This window comes from Echeneis naucrates, chromosome 3 (genome assembly GCF_900963305.1).
Source record: "Echeneis naucrates chromosome 3, fEcheNa1.1, whole genome shotgun sequence".
Classification (NCBI taxonomy): Eukaryota; Metazoa; Chordata; class Actinopteri; order Carangiformes; family Echeneidae; genus Echeneis; species Echeneis naucrates.
Window position 1 is genome coordinate 9,908,449 of NC_042513.1, and position 24,745 is coordinate 9,933,193.

Genomic DNA, 24,745 nt, shown 5'->3' on the forward strand with positions numbered 1-24,745 from the left:
GGTTGTTGTGCCACTAGATATGTTATGATTTATTGTAGCGGCACGAGGTCAGTGAAAACATGAATGAGCAGCCTGCGGCCCGCGTCCCTGCAACACGGGAGCGCCTGCGCGGGGCACGGTGTTGTTCACCCCTCCCCCACCGCCTTTAACATGGCGCCTCGAAGTGCGCCAACCTTAGCAATAAACGGCTTTAAAAAACCGAGCAGGCTGAACGCAAACACGGTGGTTGCACGTTTGAAAATAATTGTATTTTTAAAATAAAAAAAGAAATACAAAACAGGGGTGTGGGAAACACGTGTGTCTGCGTGCGGTGTGCTTCAGAGGAAGTACCGCAGCCCGACGACTCGGAGCGTGTAGAAAGAAAACGCTGGCGTCCATGCAGGAGCAGGAGGCTAGCTGCTGCTGCTTGAGCTGGTGCTAGCCTGGTTATTAAAAAAAAAAAAAAAAAAAAAAAAAAATCAGGAAGGAAGGGGGGAAAAACATGGCAAATCGTGTTTACGTTACTCCAGTTTGGTGGTGCTGCCGCGGGGAGGTGGCACGGGGGCAGTCGGGGGTGTTTCACGGCGAAACGGCAGGCTAAAATGTTCGTGTCTGGCTCTCCGGATAATAAAAACTGGGCTCGAGTTTGACGACACTGGTTAGCTGCTAGCCAACAACAAACGAGCACACGTTTTGAAAATAACGCCAACGGAGCTTCTGCTCCGCCGTGCTGGCCTCATTTCCCCACTCTTAGGTCCAATTCACCGGACTACCTGCATTTATAAGGGTTATTTCGCTATGCCCCCCCTCCTCCTCCTCCGCCCTAAAAAAACAACATTAAAAAAACCCCACCGGGGTAAGTTGGCGAGGCTAGGCTAGCTAAGCTAAAACGCGCGGCCTAAAACTGCCCCATGTGCTGCTGCTTTGTTCTGGGGGGCACTTTAACTCACACACCACTGCACTCGAGTCTGAGCGGCGAATTTAACACACATTTCCACAATTATTCCCCCAAATATCGCCCTGCGGTGTTTTATCTAAACTGTTTAAAGAGGCTGGGCATTTTTAAACTAGTCGGCGGAGGGAGCTCCGGACGAGCTCCTTTCAAATCTCCCTCATTCCCTCAATGGTGGAGCTGAGGGGGCTGCCATGCGCCTCACGTTACACTGTTTTCATCGCCAACATCTCATTTATGTCTTCGCTGTTTGGAAACCCCCGCACCAGCGCGATATCCACAGGCGTAAAAACAAACGTAAAACACACCATCGGGGTTTCCATTCACCGACAACAGAGATTAAAAAATAAACCCGAAACCCGACTTCCTTTTTGCCGATAAACATGCGCTCGGCAGACACTCACCAGCCGAAATCCACCATCTTCGCTCACTTGCTTGGGCTGCCGTGTTAGTCTCTCACCGACAAATAGAGGAGAGAGAAAAAAGAGAAGAATCAATACGTAACTATCCCGAAAACTTTTCTACCGCCGGACAAAAAAAAAAAAGAAAAGAGAAAAAGAAAAAACGACATACAAAGTGAAATCCGAGCCGATCGTCAGTGAATTTTTCAACAGCACACAATCGCTGCTTTAAAAAAAAAAAAAAAAAAAAGAAAAGATTGCGGGGTTAGGAAAGTGGCGCGAAGGCGACCAGTTGGTAACCATGTGGGTGAATGAAGGGCGGCTCCCACTGAACGTAAATATGTAGCTACAACCCCCAACTCTCCACATTAGCATACATAAACTACGGTACTTCCGACACACGGCTCCGACCAGCCTCTCCCGAGGAAGAAGCAGATGGAGTTGGTGGCTGATCGCTGCTGTTTTCCTCCTCCATCAGCATTAACCTACCAATATATATATATATATATATATATATATATATATATATATATATATATATATATATATATATATATGTATGTATGTGTGTATACATACATACATATGTGTGTTTGTGTGATGCTCGACGGCAGCCTCCTCGGTTTGTTGCAGCCCGATGGACATCCCAAGTTTTGCACGAAACGAAAAAAAAAAAAAAAAAAAAAAAAAAAGACAAATGATCACAAATAAGCCAGAGAGTCGCTGCTGGTGCTGTTAATTCATTTTGTAGATTGAGCCACGTCGGGAAATTTGTTTAACTTCCAAAATAAAAACACTAATTAACCTGTTGCTGCAGCACCATATTGTAAAATCACACCTTTAAAAAAAGGAACAGTAGTTGTGTTTTTGCTTTTTAAAAAAAAAAAAAAAGCCTATTCATGAGCAAGTGTATGTCATACATAAAGATAAAAAAGTAAATTCAGTCAGCGACCATAACAGTAGGATGAAGGTGTTTCAGAATATTTTTTTAGACAGAGACAATTTAAAATATATATGTTCATATGTTTTGAAAAAAGGACTTCAATAAAACATATTTAAATCGTAGGTTAATGGTGATATCCCCAAACTGAGCTTTAGGATAAGTTTTATTTTATTTGATATGATTTATAGAAGCACAGATATCAACGTTGAGTTGCAACCAGTCTTATTTTTAAGACTTTATCCAAACACCCACAAAAATGTCAATATTTCAACAAAAAATAATTTCAAACTGAATGAAAACAACATCTGCAATTACAATATACATTTCTTAATAACTATTGATACAATGAGTGAAACAGCTGAGAACGTTTTTAGAATTCCTTTCAAGAACTGTTAAATATGTATATATATTTAAGTTTGGTTTGTTAGTAATATTTTTTGTTTTGCCAGTAGTGTGGTTCATGAGTCATTGTTTCGGAGGATCATAAAATGTTATGAATAACTTTTTTATTTACATTTCTTTCAGACACATTAAGATGTATGCAACATTTGACGCTTTTGAGAGTTGTTGCTCATTTGCCTGGTTTTCCTCTTAGACTGAAAACAAAATTTCTGGATCTTGTGGAGGCTTCAAAAGCAAACAACATAACCCAACAAACCACAACAGAGGCGCAGTCAAATACTCAGACAACTAATCTGGGGCCTTCAGACAGGAGGAAGGGACCAGGCTTTTTCTGCATCTAGTCAAAAGTAAAAATTTAAAATTTATTTGAATGTCCAAAATGTAAGAACTGTTCAAATGCTTTGTTTTGTTTTTTTGTGAGATATATAAAGTATAAATCAATAAAGGCCTCCAATAAAGTTTTCTGATATTTGTGGTAAGCTGCAAAATTCATTTACAAAGATTTATGCGCAATTGATGTGTTGTGGACTGTTTTGAAGAAAAGCTCCCAAACTTCAATAAGCCGTCTTTTTAAATCAGTTTATTGGGATTGGCACTTTGAGGAGAATGAGTTAGTCTTCTTTACCAGACAAAATCCTAAAGATCATTTTCCCATGAGTGTAATATATTACTGAAATTGCGTACCTGACTGCTCCTTATATCGGCAGTATTTTTAGCCAGAAATGGCGTACAGTCAAAACTGCTACCATGTTAACTCTTTTACTTTACTTATTTGAAATAAGCCCTCACATTAAAATATATATGATAGCCAATAAAATAAAATGTACAATTCCACACATGGAAAAGCTAATTCATAAGAAAAACAAGAATGGTCCTTTTTCATATTCAGATGTTTGTGAGTTCAGTTAATCATAGTTTCATCTCAATAGTTTTTTTAAGGCCTACTGATGCAAAATTAATATAGTCTAATATTTTCAATCTTTTTCCATCATCAGTAGAATAAAACTTTAGGTGCTGTGCGAGCTCCTACTGTAGGTTTAAAAAAAAAAAAGTCCTTCTGAATCAGCTATGCTTCTCTTCACGACACAAAGATATAAATACAGTGAAATTAATGGAAAAAGAGGGTTTTTTTTAAAAAAACACCCAATACACTTTTATTGAATTTTGATAACACATAGATAACCTTGTGGAACCTTATGAGCTTGAAATACGTTTCCATCTTTTTCCAATTAAACTGCGCCTTTCATTAGAGCCGAATGGTGGTTTGATGAAGGGCCGCGAGGACCTTCACCCTTTTATTATCTCCTAAAATATGTTGAACCCTTTGAATTGTCATTTGCTGTATGATCCAGTATGCCAGCTGGCCAGCAGAGGGAACTAAATACTGTACAATAACAAAATTATGTTTTTAACTGTAAGAAGACACACTAACCACAACTTCCCCATTACTGGAGATTCTGTTGTGTTAAAAAAAAAGTCATTGTTGTGCAATCCGCTAAGATTCAGGGAGAAGAACTCAAGCGAAGAAGCAAATCAATAAGTCTAATGTTTCAGCTTGTTTTACTGTAAAGCTCCAGTGTGCATCACGCTGATGTTTCTGTAAACTAAGACAGACATGGAGAAGGCTATTATGGCCCAGCTTCAGTTCACAGTCCCTCCAACTGAACAAAATCTAGAGAACTTGTTACCCTGAAACCACAGCATCTGTTCTTCTCCACTTCCCTGGCCACTGTTGTTGGAGTGTGAGTGCTCACTCATGACCCCCCAACCCCCAACACAACACAGTTCCTCTGCATATGGAAGTGAGGTGTGGGGGGGGGGGGGGGGGACACAGGGAGGTTGTAGACTTCACATTGTCCCATGAGGTAAGATAAAAGCTTATGCTTCCACTTATTAAACACCACCCTTCTCCACTCAAGCTCTGAGCTCGCATTACATATCAGTCAGAGATATAGCAGAGCAGATATCAGTTGCAAAAACATCTTAGGACAACGATCGTGGAATAGTTTATATTATTTGGGATAAAGATGATGGGTAACCTGCCGTATATACACAAACAATATGAAATAACTGTAATTTCGTCTCTGTAGAACGAACCAGGGAATTGACTCTCAAGGCAAAATAAAAAACTTAAAGCCACATATTGGCCACACTGCTCTTACAGTTAAGACCGTACTTGAGATCCAAAACATCCCTTCTCATGCAGCACCACTTCTGCCCCCCTTCTTTTTGGTAAAATGGCCTACCATACCCAAGCCCCTCCCACAACAGGGGCCATGAGCCTGGGGGTCTCTGTTTTGTTCTTCCTATAGAAGCCCGGCCACCATTGTCTCAGCATGACCCCGGGGTCAACTGAACTCACCTCGCCCGACCGCAGCTCATTCAGCTGTGAGGCTTCACATGGAACAAAAAACATCTCACAAGAGCAAGGATCATTCCTAGCGAGGGGGTGGGATATGCACATGAACACAAACGAGCATGCTCTGCAGTGCTTCGGAGTCACAGTAAAATTTGTGCTACATTGTTTTTTCACAATGTTGTAAGACATTAGAGTTGCGAACAAGTTGCTTAAAGTGATGAGGAAAGCAGTTTCAGTGAATCAAATGCAGGGTTGTTTATTTAAATGTATATTCATTGTATAGTCAGAATAGTCTTTAATTCCCCATCAGAGCATTACGACTGGTTTAGATTGGCCAAAACACACCAAGTCTATTAATGAAATCAATTACAGAAAGGATTAATGAAGCAATCTGTGGCACGCTTTCAATGCATTTCCTTCAGGTATTTTAAATACAGCATTTGCCTCGGGGTAAATTGTGTTTTGCTGCAGGACAAGAATGAGGTCACTCAAACCTTTCACCTGCAGTTCTTTTGTATCAGGCTTTAGACCAAAAAGAAAAGTGGTCCGCAGAGAACATAACATAATTCTCTCAGAAGTTTTACTGCAGTTTTTCCATCAAAAGAAGCTATTTAATTCTTTTTACAAACTAAGTCTCTTTATTCTTTCTGGAAAGACCCTGCTCAGTATTAGCTGAGCAGTGTCCTTGTGTGATGCAATGAGCGCATGTCTTGAAGACCCCCCCATTTTGGCTTCCTGCACTCGGAGACAATAGTGTCCCTTGTGGAGAGGAAGCTCATTGAAGCTGACAGGTTGAAAATGTGTTGCATGATGTGGCCGAAGGAGCATGAAACATGTTCACCCATGGATGCCGTGTGCAGTGCCACAGGAGAGGCTGTGGAACAATTAAATGCTGAGTGCTTTATGTTGAAATATATTTTCTTTCCCTTTGGGTATAATATAGGGACTTTTATTGACAGATTACATCTTAAAATGAGTTTTAACTTTAAAGTTTAGTAACAGTTTTTGTGTATCTGTTCTCTTAACAGTTTAAAGACTTTCATGAGGTCAATAACTATTCAACCCACACGTCCCAGTAAACCATATCAAACTGTTTTTTGCATGCTGTTATTTTTCATCCATCCATCCTAATAAGACCAGGTAAAAAAAAAAGAAAAAAACAACTCATTATGCCATTCCAAGCTGTAGAGTGACACCGACTTTCCCAAGGGCACCATTTGAAGTGTAATGAAGAGGCATGTTCCTCTGGGCAGAGCCTAATTTTATGCCTTCAAAAATCATTCAGAAAATGGCTTTTCGTTTCAACACAGTTCCAGATCAGCCAGAGCGGAAATGTGCCAGAACAGACATGTTCGAAAAATCACTATAATGCACTATAAATGTGGAATGGGACTATGAAAGTCAAATAAACGCTGGTTCTGCTCCAACATTCAGCTTTAATTCATCACAGCGTGTACCTGTTGACATGTACTTAGGAATTTTGAAACCACAAGGGTCAAAGAGGGAGCGCTACATTTATTCAGAATCAAAATGTCTTATCGCACGGTGCTACTTTTACTTTTTTGGTCCTTGTTGGCTTTGGGAGGCAGAGGGGGAAAGTGAAACTGAGACTACTAAGAACTTATCTGGTTTTGATGAACTTGTGGGACATAGCAAAACATCTCCTGTGTTGACTCATTCAATTTCACAGAAGGATTTTTATAAGCCACAGCTCTTTATGCAGTATGTTGTATTAAAAATGTTTTTAATTGTGTTTCAATTGAGGACATTTCATTAAAAAAAAAAAGAATATGAATTCAATCCCTTGAAATTGTTTTCCTTTAATAGACGTTCATGATTTTTATTCCACTTCCAACTAAGTTTACGGTAGTTATGAAAAATCTATATTCAAGCACTCACAAATTTTGAGCACTGTAAGTTAATGTCACTTTTTTTCCCCAAACATATCAATAAATGAAATAAAATACACTGATACTGTACATTTGAAGGTACCACATTCAGTGGCAGAGAAACAACAGATTTTTTTGTCAAATAAAAACCAAAGCTGATTAGCATTTGCTGAACACTTCTCACAGGAAACCGAGCACAGTTACTGAATGACATGTCATGACTCCTTCCTCTCACTTCACCTGGAAAACAAAGCAATTAAACAGCTTTCTGTGCACTTGATGGAGTGTGACCGGAGAAAGCAAAAGATTTGACTGGCGATGGTCAATGCAACACAGTTCGCAGACTAAACCTGCCACATTTCTTCACATGCTTCAAACTTTACTACATCTCCTGGGATGCGTTGCGTGACTGGACTTCGGCCCAACGGTGACCACAATGGCTGAAATGTATTATCAACTATCAGCAAAAGACCGGCATTACAGCAGCACTAGACTTTGTAGTAGATATTGGTGGGACTCTGGGGCGTTATCTCCTGAACAATGTACACTGGGGGGCCATAGTCGCCGCTCACACGCTCATAGTGTCGGCAGACCATGCTGTCAGGGGCCCGCAGAGGAAAGGCCATATCGCTGCGATCTGAGCCATTGTTGTCACTGCTGACGCTGTCCCGCTTTGGCACAGCCAAAGTGTTGAGGGACACCGAGGCGGACTGCTGGCTCTCGGGGACACAGTGTCGGTGACGGTGCCTCCACAGCAGGGCCAGCAGAATCATGATGACCAGAAGGAGGATCACACAGCCGGAGAAAACCCATATGAACAGTCCTGACTCAGAGCCACCGCTGCCACTGGGGTTTGTTTGTCCTGCTTCTGATCCCGTGGCTGTCATGGGGAACAGAGGAGAGGCCAGGGATGGGGGAGAAGGAGAAACTGAAATGAAAGACTGTATAAAAACATGCAATAGAGCGGTTTAAAAACAGTTTCACCCAGTTTATACCCTGGTGCAGCCCAATCAGTGTGGGTAAACATGAAAAGCCTCTGTCAAAATTGGACACTGGAAAATATGCTGTAATCCTTCGTGTCACACTGATGAACAGCCTGATGTGTTGGCGCTCACTGAACGGGCCAGAGAGCCGTGAACCAAGTTTGATACACGGAAGAATAATCCCAAAAATAAAGATGCTTATTTGGTCTTTGGGTTCCTGTCAGAATGAGTATGTTTGTGGAGTCACAAGATGCAACAGATAAAAGATTTGACTTTGTGGAACTTATCAGTCACATCTGCTGCATGAAATTCATACATATGTTAAATGTTAAAAAGCGCCCACTGCTGCCTCTATGTGTTTCTGCTTGCTTATTTGCCATTACATAGAAATAAAACAAATTAATTCCTTCCCTCCCATGCTGATGTTGAAAAAAAGAAAAAAAAAACAACAAAACAAAGTATTGATTTCTCAGATAGATGTTGTCAGGGCATCCAAACTACAGCAAACACTTTTCGTGCACCAATTTAAACACAAACAAAAGCAACACCACTGTACACAATCTTTCATCATGAAGGAAATTGCAGTTTATTCTAAGCTGATCCTGAAATACATTCTCCAGCTGTTGTAAATACTCATTCATGCATTAAATTGATGGCTAAGAATAGCCCTTAACACATTTAATCCTGTCTGAGATGCTAAAAATGGCAGTCTCATTTTTAAAGACAATATTTTGCCCTAGAAGGTTTGTATTTGTGGACTGTTCATAAAGATTTATACCTTCACTAGAATCCAATGGGCTGAGAACCAGGGAGAGAGCACGGAAGTTAGAGGGGTTTTTTTTTTTGTGTGTTTGTTTTTTGACATGAGCAAAATTTACTACTTCACAGTCATAAGTTTTAACCTTTCAGAATGTCAGCTTTAATGAACCGATCAAACAAGCAAAAATCTAACAACTATGGCCACATTGTAAAGGGTGAAAAGGTCTTTCAAAAACAATGATACACCTGCACATATTCTCTTGGCAATACTTTTAATTTCTCATATGACTTTTGCTTTTTTACCATTATCTTTGGCAGAGGCGTCCTTGTCCTTGGACTTCAGCCTTGTGGACGGGAACCTGGTTGGGGACTCCTGGAAAGTTGAAGGTGGATCTGAAGCACCTGGAATATAAACCGGGAAAGTTTTTTAATGTTAAGTGTTACTGTCAGGCAGAGTGGTGTCATGACAAAATGTCCCATTTGAACATACATCTTCTTGCTGCATGATTGGTGTGTGCACTGTTAGTCCCCCAGAATCAAAGCAAGAAGAGCTTCCTACTTGATGGACTGGTTATTTTTGCATGGACAGCCATTCAGGTAAAAACGCATAACAGGAGAAGAAGGGGAACCACTTCCTTCTCCCATTCCCTGCGGACAACACATTGATTCAGCTTTCCAGCTGTCTTTTCTATTTGAAACTATTCATATGAATATGTGTACCTTAGTGAACCCAAGAGGAATTCTGGGAACGAACTATGCTACCACCTTTACTGTTGTATAAGGAAGTGTGTTCTCAAGTCTCAGGAAAATGACAGCGCTTAAGTAATCTGATATTTCATTTGGGCGTGGAATGTTCTCCCCCTGCCTGTGTGGGTTTCCTCCAGGTACTCCGGTTTCCTCCCACCATCCAAAGACATCATTTTGGGTTAACCGGTGACTCTAAACTGTCTGTAGGTCTGAGTGTGAGTGTGAGTGGTTGTTGGTCTCTGTCTGTCTCTGTGTGTTGGCCCTGTGATGGACTGGTGACCTGTCCAGGGTGAACCCCGCCCCTCACTCAGAGTGAGCTGGGATTGGCCCCAGCACTCCCCGCTACCCAGAAACGGTAAAGCAATTGAAGAAGAATTAGGTAATTAATTAACTGATCAAGAATATTTTTAATATACTTGTGTTTTACCTGCATATTTACAATTATGTTACTTTATACTATATATACACAAATAACTTATGATGACTTATTTTGTAAATTTAAATTTAAAATGAAAAATATGACAATTTCAAAAAAAATTTACCACAATTTTAAAAGACATCTCAATAAAACAGGGCTTTCCAACCATTTTAAACTGTGATCCTCACATTCATTATTTAATATGAGACACTTTTCAGGTAAAGCTATTTAGTCTTTCATAAACAATGCAAACATTTTGTAGTTTCATAGTTAAATATCTCTACGCTGTAAACTGTACAGTAAGGTGCAGTTTACAAATTAATGGCAAGATTAATAACCTAATATATGAGAATGTATCAAATACTTTGGTTTTTATAGTTGAAGGACATTTTTCTGTTAATGCTTCTGTGCTTTTACTTCAGTGGATGGCTGATGCAGGACTTCCAGTTGTATATTTTTACACTGCTGTACTGGCACTTTGATTAAATAAAGGATCTGAATGTTTCTTCCCCCAATATTTTCATCAAAGGGTCCCTCAGCGTTAAGGAAGTGCAGCACTAAACAACTGGAGTGGAGAGAAAGATGTCCGTTCGAAGGAAAACGTGGAGGCTGTCTTAAAAGAGACAAACCAAACCGAATTTCCTCAAACCAAATGGGCTTTGAGTAGACTTGAATGAAATTTAATTTCACTGCATTTGCATTAATTAGCTCCTGATTTAATTTTAAATCACTCACTTCACATCTAATATGAACTAAAAAACGGCCACATGATTGTGTTTTCAGTTCTGCGGGCAATAGTAAAAATCTAAATGCGAGACTGGAAACAGCAATGACTGACGGTACTTTTTAATATACGTGGACGAGATTACAACTGAATCTGAGTTATTAATGCGATCTGCTGCAGTTTACACCAGCAGTGTTTGTAAACACAGCAGAAAAACAGCCCCACATTTCCAGTTGAGAAACACCCTAACTGCTGATTTCTCATCTCTAACTCGACCCCTTGAATAATTTATAGGAATAATACAAAATATTTCTGGGATCAGAAAATTGCATTTCGAGGCTTTTACAGATTTAGCTTTTAACATTTCAGTAGCATGCTCAGAAACACAGCATCTGTCAATTTCTTTGATCATGTGGCACTCAATAACACGCCCAAGTCCAACGTATGCTATTCTACACTAAAATTGCTTGTTTCCTCATGTAGTGTTACTAGTGAATTCATAAATAACCATGCGATTAGTTTAAAAATAAAACACTTCAATACATTCCTATGTGAATATTAAATTACAGTGATTTAAATGAACTGGGGATAAAAAGGAACCATCAACTATATATATATATATATATATATATATATATATATATATATATATATATATATATACATATATATACCATATATATATATATATATATATATATATACACACAGTCCAAACGATGGCATGCAAGATTACACTGAATGCCTTAAACTGCCAGTGGTTTGAATTAGGGATTTCACATAATTCATGAATGCCGTCTGCCTTCAAGAGAATGAGTCGATGATCTAGATTATCTGACCACTTAGTAATGCCAGAAAGGAGGTGGCATTATTGTATTACGAATGTAACAAACAGAATCGCACAATTGTTTCTGTTGTTCCTTTTGCACTGTTTGTCAGACAGCTGTGTGCCTGCTTGTCTGTCTTTCACCCACTTGGCCAGTTGTATACACATGCTGGCACATATACAAAAGCAAATTACTCACTTCGGCCGACTCTCAACACCAGCTTCATGGATTTAGTTTTACACACCCCTCCTTTGGTGTTATCCAGACCTTGCAGGGCCCCTGTGGAAGTGGCTGATACACAGAGAGTGGAGGCAAACATTAAGCTTGTATTTCCTGCAGTCATCCATATATAAGATTATCAAGCAATACATAATTCTGTGAGGACTGTTTCAGTGGCTGTGTGTTGCATCATTTATGTATGAAGATGCAGAAACACAGAGCAAAAATTCAGAACTTACATGTGGCATACTGACATCCACACATAAAGCTGAAGATGCATTTAGGGCTCCACCAAATAAAAATGTACTTTTTTAGTTATTAGCAAATAAGACAAAAGGTCTCCACATAAATTCTTTACATTTAAGACATTTAAGGTCGACAGTGTTTCATTTTTTCCTTCATATAAACGATTCTCACTCAATCAATCAGTAAAGATTGTGCTTGCAGCTAAAATGAATGCGATCTAATATAACAGCCCTGCAATAAGTAAGGAAAAATGAAGGTTATCATGGAAAAATTTCCATTAAACTGATTAAAATAATCCAATTCAACATCAACACAAACAACTTTCTCAAAAATGAAAACACAATCAGCAGCATTCAGGAGCAGCAACTTTCATGAAAGTAGGATTTATAAGACTGCTGTATTAGTCCGCTTTAATGTTCCTAATAAACTGCCAGCTTGTAAATCTCCTGCTAAATCGACTGACTAATGATTTCAGCTTTTGGTACTTTTGAACAAAATGAACAGATAATAGACTAACCAGCCATGTATAAAAATAACTAAAAGACACACACAGACACACACACCAAGAACTCTTGTTCACCCCTGTCACACACATTCTCACACAAATATGCACACACACACACACACACATAGACTTGTTAGCAGCATTTAGGTCAGATAACAACATCTCACAGGCAACAAGCCACGTTGGCATGAAAGCTCCCATCAAATCTGCCTGATGCTGTAAAAGCCTTGTGTGATTTGGGGCATGTAAGCCCTTGGAATCACACTAGCCTTCCAGAGAGAAGTCTGTGCTGTCAGAGCGTGGCGAGGTGGATGAGGCTACATGGTCAGACTTGCTCTCTATCTCATGCATCACTTGCCACTAAGATGCTGGTTTAACCGACAGCGGTCCAATAACGAGGCCACATTTTTTGATTCTGAAGCAAACTGACAAATGGAGAGGGAGCCAAGGATGATGGCCTCGTCTGCTCCCAGGGGAGCGAGGGGGGGGGGGGGGGAAGAGGAAAAAGAAACAGTTGCTGGCATTGATTGAAAATAATACTCCACTTGTAGCGACCAGCAGCTGCAACTGAGCGATGAAGATTCTGCATGTGTTCATATGCACAGAGACAAATACAAGCATGGCAGGTTGTCACCTAGACTGACTTACAGGTGATATAATAGTCCCTCCCCTTGAGGAACTCCAGACCCCACAGGTTGGGGCTGAACTCCTGAAACTTGAATGTGAACTTGACATCCTGGTGAGGCTTGTCACAGTTTAGCAGAGGTGTGTCCGTCTTGTCAATGGTGCAGCTCTCTATCTGACTTCGGGACACCAGGTACACTCTGTAGAATTCCTCCTTCCTGTCCGAAGAAGCGCCTGCCCGGGGACACACAATGTCCATCTTGTCCCCTATCTGAGGATATAGAACCAGACCCTGACCTGGAGCAAACCTGTGAATAAGAGTGTGACAGGAGGATAAAAGAGAGAATAAATGGAATTGCAACTGACCTGTTCAACAACACACTGAAACCGTCACCATTCGATCCTTTCCTTCTATAAATTCACTGCGAAGAGACAACATTTTTAAGTTTTCAATGAGAGCTTCCATCTTTGAAGGCTGTAAACTCTCCTGGCATTAGTCGATGAATTAACAATTAGAAATCAATGAAAAATACTTACCAGAATTGTTAAAAAAGGGAAGCTCACAGTGATGTTTTCTTTAGCTGCTTTTATTTGAGGACAAAACCAAAGATAGATCCATTCAATTTTAATGCTGAAAAGATAATTATCCTGCAACTATTTTGATCATTGAGTGGGTGTTTGTCATTTTCCAAGCAAACAAATCTCCAGTTTCAGCTGCTCACTGCAGGTGTCCTTTGTCTTCTGTGATAGTAAACTAAATATCTATGGATTTTGCATGGCATTTGTACATACCAAGCAGGATACAGTCGCCAGCTGTGCTTTAAGAATATGTGATCAGTATGTTTTCCCATTTTTTAGAATTTTTCTGGCAAAATAGTTGATCAATAGGTCGACACAAAACAATTGAATCATTAAATGATGCAGAAAAGCAGAAAAGGAGCACACCCACACACCGGAGAAGCTGGAAACAAATGTTTTGGGGGTTTTTTTTTTTTTTGCCTCATACGTTATTTTACCGTTCATTCAGCCGCACTGATGGCTTTGAAATGAAACATAAATTCTGTAGCTGTTGGGTCACACCACACGCACGGAAGCCAGCTGCACAAAGTTCGTCCAGTGTGGAAACTGATGCATCCAACCTACTTTGCATTGGAGCCGGTCCAGTGGATGGACTCCAGAGTGGCGGCGCGACAGCTGCAGATGATGGCCAGCAGGATCAGGGCACCGCGGCTCCAGGCGCTTCCCCCCATCCCTGGCAGGCAGCACGGCGGCTCGGTATCATGGAGCGGAGTGCAAACGCCTCCTCCTCATGTCTCCAGCGGCCACAGGTGCGCGCAGACGGTCCATCCCTGAGCCAGAGCCGCCCAAGTCCCGAGTCCTCCTCCTCCTCCCCCTGCAGCGGGATGAAATCCTCCACATTGTGCGTAATTGGCTAGAAAAATCCATCCGTGTGACGAAACCCGAGTATTGAGGACAGAGATGATGCTGGAGTATTTAGCCATCAGCTGACTGACCGGTCCGCCCAGACGCACCGGGAGGACCGTCCACTGCCCCCCCATGAACCTTAAAAAGCGAAGCTGTCAAACTTTGTCTATAGGAACAGTATAGATTGCACTGATAGAAAAAGACGGAAAATATGTACTCAACGTATATTTTCGATCCAAAAAAGTCACATTCAGTGAGCGATTTTTAGTTTTAGAAGGTTGCACTTTGGTTACTTTGGTAAATGTATCTTCTACGGCACAGCAGCGTGGTGTTAAAGATGCCCACCGTTTTATTGTTGAAGGAAAACATGAAAACAGGTTATCGATGCAGCTCAACTTATTTTACTTATAGCTTCAACTGCTCTTAGGACAAAAAAAAAGAACAACAACAAAAAAACAAACCGCCAGTCCAAGGCAAAGACCTTCAGACCTCCCCTGCTGGATGCAATTGTCCAAAACAACACTGAAATAAATATCAAATATCTTCCCAGGGACTACAACATAAATGTTGTCCTGCATGGCAGTATAATTGTGACTAGAGAATGTAAAACAATGCTTGACCTGTCATTTCTTTAAAATAACCCTCCAGACAAAACAAGACGCTCTTCCTTTTGACAGTTAGAATGAGGTCAGTGGATTTAAGTTCATTTCAATGTTTTTGTTTTTTTTTGTTTTACTTAGTACTTTACTACTGTAAACCATGTGATCTCTTCACAAACCACTGTGGTGTGCAGGCAGGTCTTCCTCTTACAGTTATCTGACACAATCATTTCTCTCATCTCACCTCACACTCAGTGGAGACATGACATATTCTGACTCATGACTGTACCTTAAATCCTTCCATGTACATCATTTCCATGCCACAAGTTAGCCTCAACTATCCGGATTATGAGTAAAATTTCTTTTCAGTTAGGGTGTGACTGGTTTGTGACACTAACATTTGAAAATATGAACCTATGAACCGTTTCCCTTTTTGTTTTTCATTTGGTGAAATCCCTGAATCGCGACAGGTAACTCGACCTTACATTCAGGCAGGTGCTTTACTTTAGTTTAATTTTTTTTTTTTTTTTAACTTTGCTTTTTTCAGTCTTGACCCATTGCATACGTAAGGGAGAGTAACAGTCTACGTTACTGTGTCCATTCTTCAGAGAATAATCTGCCACAGTGCATATTAAACAAACAGTATATCGGTTTATCTATAGTATCCTGCAGAAGCAAAAGATAAACCAGGTGTGTAGCCAACGCACACTTTACACTCCCTGACAAAAGCCTTGTCGCTTATCCACGTCGTAGGAACAACAAATAATAGCTTCACTTGTAGTTGATCAGTTGAAATCAGAAATGGCTTATATTAAAGGCAAAGGCCTCTAGATTACGCTTATTGTACCAAAATAAAGTTGTGTATCATTCATTGAGATTAATTAGAAATGCCAGATTTTGTCTTGTCGTGTCTTTCAACGATTCAACCAATCGCATTAAATTAGAGCTCCACCTGTGACAAATACTGGAATGAACACATTCCCAGGTGTGCATAAAAAGACACAACAGACCTTCACGTGAAGTGCAACCTGACCTCTGACAACATGCCAAGGAGGCAACCACAGACCAAAATGCTGATCATCAAGAGCCTGAAGAACAAGTCTGCTGCTGAGGTAGCAGACATCTTCACTGTATCCAAACGTCAAGAGGAGAGGATAAAAGAAAGATTTGAAGAAACTGGTGACGTCCATGACAAGCCCAGGTCAGGCAAAACGCGTAAGGCAACTGTTTGAGACAGTTCAAGGCAACAAAGAATTTGTGTTGCATTTGCCAAGGCCCACAGCTTGCAGAAAGGACGGACAGTGGAAAAGTGGCAGAAGGTAGATTTTTCCGATGAATCATCCATTGAACTGCTTCCCAGTCGCCACAAAGCCTGCAGAGGACCCGTTGGAACCCTCATGGACCCAAGATTCACCTAGAAAACAGTCACATTTGGTGGAGGAAAAATCATGGTCGGGGTAAAAATCCAGTATAGGGGTGTGTGTGCGAGAGATCTGCAGAGTGGATAGCAACATCAACAGCCTGAAGAATCAAGGGAGGGCATATTGTTCAGCAGGATGGCATTCCCTCTCATACTTCAGCCTCCAACATCAAAGTTCCTCAAAGCGAAAAAGGTGAAGGTGGTCCAGGATTGGCCAGCCCAGTCAACATGAACATGAACATTATTCAGCATGTCTGGGGTAAGATGAAGGAGGAGGCTTGGAAGATGAAACCAAAGAATCTTGATGAACTCTGGGTGTCCTGCAAGACTGCTTTGTTTGCCATTCCAGATTGACTTCATCAAGAATTTGAGTCGCTGCCAAGACGTATGGATGTAGTCCTCCAAGCTCACGTGAGTCATACATGATATTAGTTCTTTTTCCCCGAGGCACCATGTCTTTGTGTTTGTGTTTTCAAAACAAAGTATCATTTCTACCGTTCATTATTTTTGTATGCGACAAGACTTTTGTCCAAGCAAAATCTGACCTTTCTGTCCTAATTAAATGATAAAAATCAATGAATGATAAGCCATTTCTGATTCCAACTGATCTACTACAAGGGAAGTTATTATTTGCTCAACAAGACTTCTGTCAGGGACTGTATAGTCCATATACTGATGCCAGTGTATGAACATACGCTGGGTTAGAATCAGAATCAGAATTCTTAATTTATCCCTCGATGGATATCGCTCCAATTTCCAGATCAATAAGTAAATAAATTAAATAATACTCGGTGAGAAATAAAATCAAATAACAGAATAAAAAAGATGGAAAAGAAACAATATAATTAAAACAAAATACTTATTTGTAGCTCCCTGAATGAGGTTTAGCAATGTCTCTACCTGTCCCAATCCTAGTCTTAGTGAATTTTCTGACTATTTCAGTGCACTCTTTCTGCTGAATGCTCTCTGCTCAGCAACATCTCCACCGTGGAATTAAACCCTTTTACGGGCCTTTGCACTACGTCCCTGCTCACTGCTACTGGAACTAGTATCTCGTCAGACATTGCTTGTTCACACAGGTCAAAGCTAACCAGTACCCGGCCCTGAAAGGGGATTTCTGAGCCACTCTGAGCTCTGAAGTCCAGCCGTTCATGCTCAATGACACGACGGAGTCCTGCATCAGGGAGGTTTTGGGATTTCCACATCTCACTCATGATTATGGAGATTTGTGCTCCTGCGTCCCATAAGGCTGGAGTCTTAACATTTCATTTTTCCCCAGACGAGACACTTCTTAGCTACCGACTCACTTGTGTTTTGGATTGTTTCTTTTGAGTTTACCTTTAGGCTATGAAGGAAATGAGAGCTGATGAGTGGTTATCTTTACTTTTACAGATTCAGTTTGAGTCAGTTTTGGGACTGCCCTCGGTCACTACCTCTGCTAGATTGCCTAAGGTTTCTGTCTGCCCCCCTTCTGATATGCCGCACATTGCCTCTTTGGTTTTCTAAAAGCATTGGCTGGAGCTTCGGTTTGGACACCAACAGTTTTTCTACCGTGCTGGACAAGGCAGACCACTGGGCCTGTGAGCTCCTTAATTGTTGGGAGCAAAGGGATTCTTTTAAATCGGTTTGTGAGGTTTTAATGGGATTATGGTTGTCAAAGAGTAATTTTAATCCCCACCTATCTCTACTGTGCTAAACTTGCCCTACGACTGACTTAATTTGTTGCTTTGTTCTTTTGAGCCATGTCGTTTTTCCCTTCTAGATATCTCCTCAGTTTCAAGCCGGGATTTACAGCATGTACACCAAAGTCTATAGTTTCCTCTTCTCAACAGCCCTTCGCTACACCACCAGCTCTATTACATGAAGGCCGAGCAGCGTAACTTCCATTTGCAACAGAAACTCCACTTGGTGCTCCAACATCTTGCCTGTCACATTGTGAATTGTCAACACTTGAAGAAAAACAACAAAAACAGACAGTGCAGATAACATTAGCTCCCTTAGTTGAATTGTAGCTCACACAATAATCAATAATCTTAATCTCAGTGGAACCTCCAGTGTATTACACCAGCTAATGTGCAGCAGCGTGGCGTGGAGTATGTTTGCCTTTTTATTTATTTAAATAGGACTGGCAAAAATGAAACTTTCATGCTGCCCCCTACTGTACAAAAGAACATAAGTTATACATTTTTTTGTTTTAATTGAGCAGACAATTTCCCTCCTTTTTTTTGTTTGTTTCAACTTCAACTCATTTGAAATATATGTGGATACACACACACACACACACACACACACACACACACACACACACACACACACATATGCAAATATAATTATTCCCCAGCTCTCATCTAGGTAACTGTATGAGGACGTTCAGGACAGAAACTACAGATTTGACCAATCAAGCTTCCTGTGGTCTCTGCTATTGTTGGGAAATAGTGATGGTGATGAATAGAAAGACTGGTGAAAGCTCTGACTCAGTGATGACAGAGCCTACTCTGACGTGGGTACACAGGGTTGTAAATAAGTACAAAGAGATGGCCATGTGCTGAAGAAGGGGGGGGGGGGGCCTTCACTGGATCCTGAAGTTGTTGTATTGTTGATGTTATTTTGCTGCAACATGCATCAATGCATTGAAACTCATTGTTGAACAGATGAGATGGGTTTTCTTTTAAATCCTTTATATACTGTATTTAAAGAGCAAAGGCTGTAATCCCTCTCATTTTCAGGATTTCAGCAAGTCTGAACTAGTGTCAAAGTGGTTTAAAAGATTACAGAAGGAATCTGTCACAAGACTAAAGCACCACAAATGATGGCTGATCTGCACAGAAATGTCCGCCTTTCTGTCAGGAACAGGCTGTGCTGTATGTGTTCAATGCGCTTGCAACATATTTCATATTTATAATTCATTTAAACTTCAAGTTTTGTTGACACAGACTACAGAAAAAAGAGATGAAGAGAATTTTTTCTCATGTAAACACAAATATATATAAGTCTGACTTTTGGTTTCACTAAAACAAACTTCAGAAACACATCTCTCTGATGTTTTGGACTTATTTTATTTGACTTTCCTGTTTTGGGTCCAGCAGCAGTGAAAACACATTTACAGGCCATATTTCACCCATTTCAACAAAACTTCAGTTAAATCAGGTATCAGTTGGGTATAAATCTGCTATTAGTCAAAAATCATCTTACCAACAAAAAGACATGAAACAGAAAGAGCAAAGTGAATTTCACTACAAAAGAAATATCCATAATTTTCTTCGAGTAACGATTAAGGTTTTGCTTTGTTGATGTCAAAACACCCAGAGGGTCTGGTTTGGTTAGGTTTGGTTTTGTAGTCTTTAACTAGATGTGCTCTGATTTAGAATTGTTTTTCTTTCTTTCCCTCTAATTGGTGCAATTTCAGATACAATCCTCACTGGTGGGACCAATTTATGAACAAGAGAAAAATCACAGCTTAGGACAGATCATGAGTCTTATACAAACCTAAAACTCTGACTACATATCCTAATAAAAACTATATATATGACTGACACCAAACCATCAACTTTCGCGAGGTCAATTTTCATCTTTAAGAAAAAGAATTTATTGCCACATAGTTATCGATATGCGTGATGAATACTCTAGAGAGGATAATGCACTTTTTTCAGTTTTCCTGTATCGAATTTTGAGACAAATTGTTTAGACTTTCTATCTCTACAGCCAATTAGGCTGCTTTCTTTGCCAGAAATAAAAAACTCAATGTTCCCTGTATACTATAGGACAAGTGAAATACACTGTCTTGGTAAAAAAACAAAAAAAACAAAACGTGGTGCTGAGAAACTGCTGGAAATCTGTTAAAAAAAACAAAAAAAACACAAGGAGAGACATCCGGGACTCTAACCCAGGTAAGGCTTCATTGGCAAAGGCCAAAAAAGACCCCGCACAACAAGGTCAAACTCATGTTTTCATAGAAAGGCCACCTTCTCTCCGGTATCATGTGCTATGAATAAATGACACCAAGACAGAGGTCTCAGAGAATCGATTTGCTTATGGACTACGGATGGAAGCCCATGAGCAAATGGGCATCTGGTCTACGGTAAATCTTGGTGAGAAGGTTATATAATGTTGTGGGGCTGCTTCACTGCCTCTGGTGCTGAACTCAAAAGATTATCCAGCAATTTTTGAGCAAAATAGCACAGAGCATCAAGAGGTGCAAAAAATCACTCAAAGGTGTGTTTTACTTCAAAGAAAAACAGGTTCTGTGTCCATGACTCCAGCATCTTGAAAGCTTCATAGAGAACTGGTCCACCAAACAGTTATTCCATCACTCCGTCAGTCTGCAGGCTCATCCCTCCATCTCAGCGGCAGCAGAGTGAGTTTTTCCCAAATTGAAGCTAATGCTAACATGTCAGGCGTTTGGTAATAAACAACCCCTATCACGATTAGCATTAACCTCAACCTGGGACTGGACAGGGACGCTGCAGCATCATTCCCCTGCTTACCTCGGTGCTGTTGCTCAGATGACTGAGGACGTCCTGCAGGGGGCGGCATAGATTACTAAATGTCTTTGGGCACCATTCACACATTTGAAGTGTGGAGTTTCATTCACAAGCATTCAAACATAAGTGTCTCGGCGATATTGTGAATTTGTAGCAATTTCAAAGTCAAGTTAAAGTCAGCGTTACAGTCGATGCCATGAGTACCGGACATACACAGACACTGAAATTGCTGGACTCCCTGAGGCCCACAGTGCAACAGCAACAATAGGAATAATTTACATTAGAGTTATAATAGAACAGATTGTGGTCCAAATAAGACACTCTACTCATGTTTCTATAAAATCTTAAGAGACAGCTGGCTCATTAATTACAAAAACAAATATACCACAGTGTAAATACGTAAAGCAATCTGAACAAGGATTTTCTAACTTGAGTTCATTTTTCAGCTTGTAGAAGCTGAGATTCAAAAAGATTTGCTAAGACCCCATTTCGGACCCTTTCTGTGTCTGCTCTTGACTTGTCTGGGAGTAATAGAAACCTGTGACACGCGGGGTTTAAACCCATGAGCAGAAACAGAATATGCCAGGTGCTGTCGTGTGTCAACTCCGGTTTAGAGGGCACAAATTTAAACCAAGACGTGAGGAAGTAGGTCTGCGTGTGTTATAATGATAGGTAGATACTGACCTGTCACCACAGCCACTGCACTTCCTGTCTCAGCAGCTGGCGTTCCTCTCTTGTGCTCAGTACTTCTCTCTTCTCTCTCCGCTCCACCCTCTGTGTTTCTCACTCGCGCACGTACACGATCAACAGTAAACCGAAATGAGGTTTTACATTTCTTTTATACACTTGTGTGACTCATTCAAAAATCCCCTTCTAACCGAATGACTATCAAAAAGAATAAGAATATCTATCATAAAGTGTAAGAGAGATCCCAGTTAAAAATTTATGCAAAATCCCACCTACAGAAGTTATAGTCATTTCTTGGATTTGAACGAGTTATTTACAGTTTTGTAAATTTGTTGTCCGAGGTAGAATTTATGATGGAATTTTTTTTTTTTTTAAGATTTTCTGATTCAACTATATTTTCAAATGTGCAGCAACGATTTGGCAGGTGAACAGGTTCAATGTGATATAAAGGTCTACGTTGTGATAGTTTGTCTGTGGAAACAAACCCACTCTGACTGAAACTGTCAGTTTACATTTCTAACATTTTCCACTGTTTCAAGTAAGAGTGGATAAAAAAAATGAAAAGTTTGTGATTCTTCACTTAGAAATGAGAATGAAACTGTGCCCTAAATTGATACTTTACTAATTCCGTAGTATGACCTTCTGCATGGTTTAGATACCTAAAAACATTAGGATTTTTATTTTTTTTTTCCCCCAGATTTTATAATGATGTTTGTGTCATTTCTGGGGGTGTTTCACCATCCACATATAATTTAAATATTTCCCAATGTCGAACAGCTTCTCCATAAATGCTCTAGATCAACACCCAACAATTAACATATAATAACTCGAAAAACAACCATATTTGCATCAGCCATACCAGAGAGCAGTATGGAAGCTACAGGCAGTGACAGCAGGGCCAAAACTGAACCAAGCAAATTAGCATGTTAACTTCAAGGTGTGACATAAATAGTAGAACAAGTCCAGTGTCATTACGCAACACCGTTGGAGACAGCTCTTCGATGAAAAGGATTGCTGAATTTGCAATGATTCTCCAAGACTTGATAAATAATAAGTGTGGTAAGTAGACAGGTGTTAAGGGTATTTACGAAAGAGCAAAATCTCAGAGTTTTGGACTACTTGGATTTGATCTTACAAGCACTTTGAGGCTATATTGGGTATAGATGGGATGTAAATAATAATAATGGCAGCATTCTGACATGCTGATCTTTAGCAGGTATAAGGTTTACAAGTTTAATAAAGCACATTGCTATGATAACAATTGCTAATGGACATTAAAAATTAAGTCTAGGAGCTGACATATTTCAAGAATGGACCTGCTGATACTAAGATAATAAAATTGGACGCATACCAAGTTTCAAGGAAACTTTTCAAAGAGTCTGAGATACAGTAAGGCACACAAGATCTGAGTGCCTTCGTGTAGCGCTTGTGGCATGAGAAGAAAAAGTTCCCAGCGCTTATGGTGCACAGAAGTGTCATTTTGTTTGCTCAGTATCGTGGCCTTGAATAAAGGAGAGCACATTTATCATTACTTCGTTTACAGCTTTACTAACAACGATGTCAAGCACAAATTTCTCATTGCACCCCCTGTAAGATCACAGATCATTATGACAAGTCGAGTTGTGAGATGTATCTGTTTTCTGTTTTTCAGTTATAGGAGTGTCATGGGGGATTTTGAAAGGAACTCTTTTCCACTAAATGACTATGATCCTGCATGCTGTCCACACTATGTGCCTCCGACACTGCCTGTAAATTAGTCCAGAATCTTCTTGCCCACAGTGTTTGCTGTGGTAACCAGGGTAAGGTAAACAAGTCATACTGCCACTTCTCAGAAGAGAAGGTGCCTCCCCATTCATTCTCACAACCTAACCCCCCCTCACAGTTCTCCCCAACAATGAGTGGTGCTATGGGACATGCCATTCAGTTCCCTTCTGCCTGAGTGTAAAAAAAAAAAAAAAAAAAAAAAAGCACACACATAAGAAGAGACAGACTGATGGTGAAGTACTTAAAGGGAAAAGGTTACAAGTAGATGAAGAGGTGGGGGAAGAAGCAAAACTGTGACAGGGACATCCCCTTTCACTGAGAGGAAATTCTTAAAGTCTAATATGCCAGCTGAAATTAATTTTTCACTTTTGTCTTCCTTTCTTATATATTACAAGGTTCATGAGGAAATCACTTTAGAAGTTTCCCCATTGGTCTATCAATCCCCTTCAAGAGGAAATGACATGACTTTGTGATTTTAAGGGGAAAGCAGATGCTAATCTTCTTTTGAAATTAGCTGAAAGGGACAGGACATAGAATTTCACCGAACATACATTCTTTGTGTCTATTTGTCTCATCAAAAAAAGGAAAGAGTGTATTTCAGTGCAGCACTGTTTCAGTGTTTCCACGTAGGCAATCGGAGGGCCTGATTTCACCCTGTCTTCCTGTCATATGTGGGATATGCATGAAAGGCCCAACAGACATGCAGCTGATGAGATCTGATAACTTTTCTAGCTCTCTATGCCGTCATCCTGTCTCAGTCTGCGTGTCTAGCACATGTGGCATCAGGCAGACACGACACAGACAGAGCTTATTATGGATTCTTTGAAGGACATGTACTTTATTTTCATATTATCTTCAGCTTCTGTTTCAGGTCAAAAACACAAGAATAATAACCAATAGAACCGATAAACACTGATCACCAAAGACCAATGCTGAAAGCTCTTTCATTTCATTCATCTAAAATAAGAACATTCAGAGGAAGTGTGGGTGGACTTCCGAGATGGAAAGATCAACGCTACAAATTTGTTTAAAATATATATTCACAGATCTCAAATTTCTGGTTTTCGAAAATACTCGCCCACCACATTTTGCCACATTCCCACACAGTTTATCACCTATTTCATACATAATAGTTTGTATTGTAAACTTCTTTCACTGTCACCAAATAACTGAATGAAAAGGGATTTCTCTTTAGCTTCGAACAAAATCAGGACTTCAGTGTGTTTTGATAAGTTTTATTGATTTGTTTATTTTTGAACATCAAGTATTTTTATTATTGTGCCTTTTGTAGAGTCGTCCTTGGGTAATGGAAGGATCTATAAAATGCTATTGGAGGAGGAATACACAGGAACACCAAAGGAGCTAAAGCTTGATTCAATTCAAAGTCCTCCA

General features: G+C 40.1%; 1 protein-coding gene across 1 annotated transcript; it reads right to left on the reverse strand.

Annotated features, from left to right (window-relative positions):
• Window positions 1-7,371: 7,371 nt before the first annotated feature.
• Window positions 7,372-14,227, reverse strand: LOC115041174 (ephrin-B2a-like). Its single transcript, XM_029498498.1, has 5 exons — window positions 14,121-14,227; window positions 13,002-13,285; window positions 11,582-11,674; window positions 8,971-9,069; window positions 7,372-7,805 (listed from the first exon to the last, which is right to left on the reverse strand). Exons 1-5 carry the CDS (start codon window positions 14,225-14,227, stop codon window positions 7,414-7,416), a joined length of 975 nt encoding a protein of 324 aa, XP_029354358.1. The 3' UTR covers window positions 7,372-7,413.
• Window positions 14,228-24,745: the final 10,518 nt, after the last annotated feature.